At 37.1% G+C, this 8486-nt stretch overlaps 1 protein-coding gene across 2 annotated transcripts in view; it reads left to right on the top strand.

Annotated features, from left to right (window-relative positions):
- slc35b1 (solute carrier family 35 member B1) overlaps positions 1-5613 on the top strand; it is a 28932-nt gene extending 23319 nt beyond the window's left edge. Inside the window, exon 9 of one of the 2 annotated variants that reach the window (XM_073071702.1) lies at positions 130-5613. In XM_073071702.1, the coding sequence (XP_072927803.1) occupies positions 130-179 (50 nt within the window). In that variant the 3' untranslated portion in view covers positions 180-5613. The remainder of the gene's footprint in view (positions 1-129) is intronic. The other variant, XM_073071703.1, reaches the window with a different exon arrangement.
- The last annotated feature ends 2873 nt before the right edge of the window (positions 5614-8486 follow it).

The raw sequence follows: 8486 nt of genomic DNA on the forward strand, positions 1-8486 counted from the left end.
GCAAATTAATTTGAGGTTAAGGGAGTCCTATTTTAGATGCCTCTTAGTAAACCAGCAATACATAAAAACAATATTAAAGACATGCTTTATGAGACTGTTCCTAATTTTCATTTATTATTCTCTATTTAGGCCTTGGTTTGGATGCCAGATATGGAAAGGCACCCAAAAAAAATCAATAAATATTGAAGATTCACTTGAAGCTTTTCATCTCCAATAATGCTGCCTGAACTTTGATTTTCTTTTTATTTCATGCTTCACCTACATAAGTTTAAATGTTTAGATTGCTTTACTTATATATAAAAAAAAGTTTTCTCCAAGCCTTTGTGTCCATATGTGTCTTTCAAAAAGCTGCACTTCATGCAAAGCAAAATTTAATGTGATACTCTATTGCAGTCCTTGGGGCTAGTTATCTGGAAATTATTTGAAAATACTGATTGTTAATTTTTGAAGTGCAAAAGAAATCTGCAGATGCTGGAAATCTGAAGTTAAACAGAAAATGCTGGAAATAGTCAATAGATGAAAGAGAAATGGGTACTTGTTAGGTTGATAACTTTATAAAAGATCAATGACCTGAAACATTACTTCTCTCTTTTCATGGATGCTATTGGATCTGCTACATTCTCAGCATTTTCTATTTTTATTCTTGTTTTTATATAGTCTGCAAATATAGTCCTCTGTAATCCATATTTTAATTGTACATTTATTAAAAAGTCAGAAGCCTTGTGTTACAAAACTGCATTGAATATAATTTTTAAGTGGTTCTGTACAATATTTGTGTGATGTACTGTAATCATAATTGAAACACTAAAAAGCCTTTTTCAGTTTGAACTGCCTTGATGTTTGTTCTAGTATAATACTCAAGTTTTTAACAGCTCCAGTCCCAAAAAAGTGTTTTACATTACATTTTTAAAGTATTTTGAAACTTGATATACATTTGTCAGTCTTCATATTCCTGTTTGTGTAAATATGGGCACAGATTATTCATGTTTATCTACATTTAAATGCACTGTATGCAAAATGATCTTCGGTGATTAGCTGTGGTGGTGATTAGAAGAAGAGTGGGCACATTGGATATTGAAAAATAATTTTTGGGACAACCCATGTCCATGAGCCATCTGTTTGCCCAATGTCCCACCTGATATACAGAAGTTCTTAAATCAAATAATTTAATCTCAAAATAAAAGCTTACAGTGTATTTATTGCAGTCTGTGTAGATGGGGTGTCATTGTATCACAGGAGGTATATAAATAATGAGATATAATTAACTTGTTACAGGATATTGACTACTGATTTGATGGTCATTCAAAACTATGGATGGATAGGACTGAATAAAGAGAAACAAAGTATTCTTGGTGGTCATGAATTCCATTTAAAAGGAATATAGATGATAAAATACAAGATGTCTAAGTTGGGAGCAGGATGAACATTATAATTGTGACTTTGGAAAATGTAAAATGCACCACTGGAGTAAAGTAGTGGTCTTCTCGCTACAATGAATATTTATGAGTACCCGGTAGGTTAGATAGGTAAATAAGGAAATGATAGGAACAGTTTATACATTGGATTATACTGGTGCCGCTCACATGATGTGCATTTCTTTTTTCTTTGGTCTGGCCTTGTGAGAAATTGGATGGAGTAACGCACATTTGTTAATTTTAAAAGGTGTTAAATATTAAGTTTAGATCCAAGTAAAAAGCAGCTTAATTTTGTGTTCATATATATTTTGATTACAGTTGACTTGCAAGCTTCTGTAGTCACATGGACAATTTATAGGAATTTATTAAATGCCTTTTCTCAGGTCTCTGTGACATAATGAGTTTATGTTGGATAAATGCTTGCATCACATTTGGCGATATAGCTTCTAGAATGGAAACAAAATTGCTGCTCGATGGTTTTATATGCTTTCTCTCCACTGGTACCCCATCACATTGGGGCTGAGTCCACTTTGGTCTCCTTTGTGGGCAGCAGCTCTAATCCAATGTATTGAAATCAAACTGGGAACTGCATGCAAGTCTGCATTGAATCTGGATTCAAGGTCACTCTACTTGATCTCAGGTAGAATTCTAGCTTTATTATAAGAAGCTCTGGATCATTGTTTTTGTTTTGAAGTGTTTTATTGAGTTGTCAGGATTTACAACAGTAATTTGTGGTTCTTCAAGTACCTTCTGAAGTAATATTCAACAGTTTTTGAATTCCTAGAAGCAAAATGATTAAAGGAACTCATTAATGTCATCCTTTTAGTGTTCTTTTTAACCACTGTAGTGTAGGTGTAGCTAGCGATGCATTTGCATTGATTTTTTTTAATGACGTAGCTGTATTTTGTCCATGTATATTTTTCCTTTGGAAGTGTGAATGATACAGCATGTTAAAAATCAAAATGCATTTGCATTTCATGTGTTTTGGCCTCAAGCCTGACAAATAAACTTTGAGATAACAGACCTCAGTAGAGAATGTCCTTTATTCTCTTTACACAAGGACACCAGTCATCACTAGGATCCACAGGTCCCAGCTATAATTGTGAAATCAGTAGCTCATCAAATTCTGATGAAGCATGCTGATGATTATGCAGCCTGTCACAATAATGTTTAGTGTGATGATCATTACTGTCTAATCTTATTGCAGTATCTAATATCCTGACAACATTCACATACGTAACATCTGGCTGTTAAGCTATCTGGAATTCAAATGATATCCTTGAGATTTGGAATACCTACATTCATTATTGAAAACTCCACAATCAAGTTTATACTTGGAATTTAGAATAGTATTTGCTATTGAATTATCGCTTATATAATTAGGATGTGAATAGTTTTTAAAAATTCACAACTCAAATGTTAGTTTCTGACATTATTTATAATTTGTCTTTGGACTGAGTGCAATTTAATATGACACGTTACCTGAAGAGAACCATTTTTTTTCTCTTGAAATATTCTCACGGCCAAATCAAGAAACATTGATAGAATGTAATTAATGGATGCAATATGGAAAATGACTCTAATTTGTGGTATAACATCTATTAATGTTAACATGTTGGTTGTAGTAGCTTATATAACTATCATGAGGTGGTTGCAGATATAACACTCAATGCTTTATTTAGTACAATAAGAAACATGTTACTCATAGTATCAAATTGTTTTTTTTATGACTTGCAATTTTTTGTAAAAACCCCCACACTTATGAATTCCAGCTATAAGGATATGAGGCTGGAAGAACCTAAACTGCCAAACATCCAGACTAGATGGGACCAAGTAGAGGCTGCAATCCTTGAGAAAGTTCTGTTTCTAAGAGCTAGGCTGACTTGTCTACTCTGATCTACTCTTGCCATGTCCCTTGATAACAATATATTTTTTTTAAATCTCAAGCCTTTAAGACAATAATCAATTCAAGATTAAAAACCTTTATGCATTGTATCACAGGCCAATAAAATCTCCCTCCACTTTACCTTCCTCTGGCTGGGTTACTACACTGGGTCTCAGTATTTGTTCTTCACTGTCATATGTAAAGAATTGGGACCCATTGGAGTGCAAAGAGATCAGTGAGGCTCAAGCAATGCTGTTTGGTAGCTGGAGTATTGCATATGCATGAATTGCTTTTTTTCCCCCAAACCACCACCAATTGCTAATCTACTGTCCAATCATGAATAAAGTATGCCAGTGGCTGTACTTCATTAGGCGTTTGAGGGGATTTGGCAGGTTACCATGGTTGCGACACTGCTTGGCTTTGAGGTTATAAAGCACAGATTCGAAAGAAGGTGCAGAGAATTGTTGGCTCAGTCTGTTCCATCATGGCACAAGTCATCCTGCCATTTGGGACGTGCTCTGTTCACATTACTACTGGCATGGAGGAAGTATAGGAGCCTGAGGACCTGTACTGAACATTTAGGAACTGTTTTGCCATCAGATTCCATGAACACCTCACTATACTTTTGCACTGTTTGTTATTAATGTTACTTATAGTAACTTTGTCTTGTATTGCTGCTACTAAGCAAATTTGATGATAGTAATTTCTCATTATAGTCCTAAACGGTTTTGCACCATTTGCTTTAATTCAATGCCCCTAGCTCTAAACACTCTGGAAAAATGTTCTCCCTGTATTTATCCAGTTGAGTCCTCTGAGAATTTTGTACATTTCAGAAGTTCATCCTTGGTAGCTCTAATAGGAAATAGAGGACTCATCCACTTGATCTCTTAACATGTGACAAACTTGTCATCCTAGGAACCAGTCCTCCCTGCATCTCCTCTGTAGCAAGGATGTCTTTTTTTAGGTTAGAACATCATCAATATGATCCTTAAGATGTGGTCTCACCAAGGCCCTGAGTAATTGCGGTGAGAATGAAAGACTGTTAGCCTTCCTAATTATCCGCTTCACTTGCAATGTTAGCTTTCATTGACTTGTATGTAAAGATGTGGACGCAGCACAGTAGCATAATGCTATTACAGTGCCAGAGGCCGGGTTCAATTCTGCCATTTTCTGTAAGGACTTTGTATTTTCTCCCTGTGACCATGTGAGTTTCCTCCCACATTCTAAACACATTGAGGTTAATAATTTCATTGGTCACATGGGTGTAATTGGGTGATGCAGCCTTGTTAGGCTGGAAGGGCCTGTTACTGCGCTGATCGCTAAACCTAAGTCTGTATTTAATCTAATGCTCCACTCCAGCAGTTTGAGAATCACAATGTACATTTTACTATGTAGCAATGGAATTGGCTAAAGAATGAACCAATCATAATTAGCAGATGTGAATATGCCTGGAACAATACTCTTTTGAAAAGTGACCTCCAAGTTGACTCTTATTAGATAGGGCAGCTGTTGAAAGTGGTCTCACTGCGCCTTGATTAGAGAGATGCAAAGTAATCAGCTGTTTTTTGCTTCTGTTGGAACATGAATATCCAATTATTATGAAGTGGAAAATTGGGCTCAGCTGTGATGCATTCATTGTTGAAAATGTTTTGGGCAATCAATGTATGCATATGCACAATGTTGGTCATTCAATGAGGTACTGGTAGGTTACTAGTGCCCTGAAGTTGTAACCTTTCCTAGAATGTGCACTAAATCCACCATTGCCATAGGCCAAAAATATATTTTTGGTTTTGTGTAATTATGAAAACATTCAGTCAACTAGAATTTCCCCTATAGCTACTTAAAACTGTATCATTCAGTGACCCTATCATTTCTTGTGTAGTGGATTTTAAAATAATTCAGTTTTGATATTTTTAATTCAAAATTATTTCAATGTCAATCTGCTTAATGTAATCTGCGTGTTCTACAGTATTAAAATCTGACAGGAAAGGGAACAGTGAAAAGGTTTTCTTCATTTATTGCAATTTTGCATCAAATGTTTTGTGTCTTATCTTACTAGAGCAGTAAATATATATACAAACACGGACAACGTGCTGGAAGAACTCAGCAGGTCAGGCAGCATCCGTGGAAACGAGCAGTCAACGTTTCCACGGATGCTGCCTGACCTGCTGAGTTCCTCCAGTGTGTTGTCTGTGTTGATTTGACCACAGCATCTGCAGTGTACTTTGTGTTTAAATTTATATATGAAATCTGTGGTGCATAATTAAGTGTTATGTTTGAAACATTAATTTGGAAATAAAATTCCTGAAAGTACTTTGATTTTTATTGTTCCTTGCTTGAGAACATTTTCTATACATAGCTTTAAGGTGAAGGGAAAAGTTTAAAGGAGATGTGCAGGATAGGTTTTTTTTTGCACAGAGGTTTGCAGATGCCTGTAACGTGTTGCTGGGCCAAACAGACATAATAGTGACATTCAAGAGGCAGTTAGATAAGCAAGCATGAATCCCCCATTTCATGATTAAGTTGGCATCATGTTTAGCACTGATATGTTCTATTGCATATTATTTAATATTTACAGGTGCACAGCTACTTCCTGTAAAGTACCACATATTAGTTTGTATTATTATATTTATTATTCATTATTATTGCTAAGGGTGTTTTTAAATGCTGCTGTAACAGAATAATTTCCCACTCAGGATTAATAAAGTACTTATAAGGTTGATGCGAGTGACTGGAGTAATATCTTCTAACATACAAGTGAATTTGCATAAATAAGCACAAAAAGTACATAAAAACACACTATGCAGTGTTTATGTTGCATGTGAGCCTCCCCTGCCTTTGCTGGGGAGAATATTTAGTTTTCTTAAATGTATTTTTCAGGATCTGGGTGCTTCCACGGATTTGATGCTAATGACCTCCTTGGTAGTACAAACGAGGCTTGAGAGATGAAGAAACTAGTCAATGCAGATGGGATACAGAACAGTTGCTATTAACTGATGGTGAAATGACTTGCAGTAGGATACCAATCAAATGGGCTGTAATAAGGGAAATACGGACAGATTCCAAGGGATATCTGCAAGTATGTGCAGCTGTGGAAAAATGTGAGGTTATATACTTTCCCGCCTGGGCATTTTTTTTTCAAATGGTGAGGCATAGAAAAGGTATTGAATAATATTACAGTAGAATGAGTTCACTACCTTTATTGTGGATGGTTTTCCAGATTGGTATATTGGGAAACCAACAAGGGAACACGAGGAAATCTGCAGATGCTGGCAATTCAAGCAACACACAAAATGCTGGTGGGACGCAGCAGGCCAGGCAGTATCTATAGGGAGAAGCGCTGTCGTCGTTTCGGGCCGAGACTCTTCGTCAGGACTAACTGAAAGGAAAGATTGTAAGAGATTTGAAAGTAGGAGGGGGAAATGCAAAATGATAGGAGAAGCTCCCACCCCCTCCGGTCTTCTATCATTTCGCATTTCCCCCTCCCCCTCCTGCATAGACCATACCCAGAATTTTGTATCCATATTTGGTGTTCCCACATAACCATTGGTAAACTGTAGTCAACAGACATGAAGAGAAAATCACGCTAATGGGTTGAGTAATACCACACATAAAGGGGAAATACTTGCAGTAGTTGAATGTCGGTCATCCAAACCACAGGACATGACTGCAGGAGTTTGTCAGGCAAGTGTCTGGGCTTAACCAATCACCTGCCAGCTGAAGTGGTCAATGCAGGTTCAGTTGTAACATTTAAGAGAAGTCCAGATAGGTACGTGGATGAGGGATGTATGGAGGGCTATGGTCCAGGTACAGGTAAATGGAACTATGCTGAAGACTGGTCTGCCATGGATTGCTAAGAGGCAAATTTCATTCATATCACAAGCAAAGGTCATCACCAACAAAAACTAGTCCAACCAGCTGTCTTTGACATTCAATGGCATTACTATCATAGAGGACCCACCATTGACATCCAAGGAGTCACTGTTGATCACAAATTCAGCTGGAACAATCTCATAAATATTGTGGATTCAAGAACAGATCAGAAACTGAGTATCCTGTGGACAATGACTCAGCACCTGACATCCCAAAAGCCTTTCACAAGGCAAAAATCAGAAATAGTATTCACATGCTTGGATGAGTGCAGTTCCAATCGCGTAAAAGAATCTCAATACCATCGATTACTCTGAAGGTTGCAGTTCTTCAAGTGCACGTCCAAGTAATTTTTAAATGTGATGATTGCACCTGCCTTTTCCATTCTTTCCTGTCACCACACCATCTGGGTGGTGAATCTTTTTCTCATCTTCCCGCTAATCATTCCATTAAATACTGTAATCTATGCCCTCACATGTTTTCATTCTGCAATGAAAATTGTGCAGGGATCTCAGCTATTCATAATGTATACTGATGACTTACTTGATGAAGAGACCCTTGTCTTCTGTAGTGACATTTACTAATGATAAAATAATAAATAGGCTGGCAAGGTTGTGTGGACACAAAGAATCTGTAAAGGATATAGACAGGATATATACACCAACTTGGCGTGTTAGCTAACTCTGCCAACAGCAACACGACTCAACAATGAGAAAGCCACCTTTCATAAGCAGTATACAACTCGGGTCGGTATGATTTGGGGGTTCAACCAAACAGGAAAGGTGGGATGTTTCAATTAAGGAACAGTGATTGTAGTGAATGCTGTGTAAATACTGCTCCATGCAAAATTATTGTTTACCAGAAAATTAACAGATCGCATACCGGCATAAAATTACAAAGAGAATTACCAATATTTCAACTTTAACAAACAGTTAAACAGAAAAAGAAAAGAAAATTAAAAGGTCCAATTACAATTAAACTAAATGTGCACATAAATGTTGGAGCTGATTTCTGAAGTAGTCGGGATGTTTCGCTTTGATTACTCACGCTGAACCCACATTCTGTGTGAAAGACACCAGCCACAGTTCGAACCTCCCTCGAAGACCATTTCGAATGAACTGGCTCTCTCAGGTGTATTGCCACCTCCTCCTTTGAACCATTTATTTGCACAAAGCACATCTTACAATGGGGACTCTCCTTCGAGTAGCATTTTGCATCTTCCCTTGTGCCACGCTCTGCAGCTCATGCCAAAAGACCCCAAACCAGACTACTGTCCGTCAGAAATCTCATCCTTCCCAGCCTTCTCAAATGTTCCA

The sequence above is a fragment of the Hemitrygon akajei genome, chromosome 18 (genome assembly GCF_048418815.1).
Source record: "Hemitrygon akajei chromosome 18, sHemAka1.3, whole genome shotgun sequence".
NCBI lineage: Eukaryota > Metazoa > Chordata > Chondrichthyes > Myliobatiformes > Dasyatidae > Hemitrygon > Hemitrygon akajei.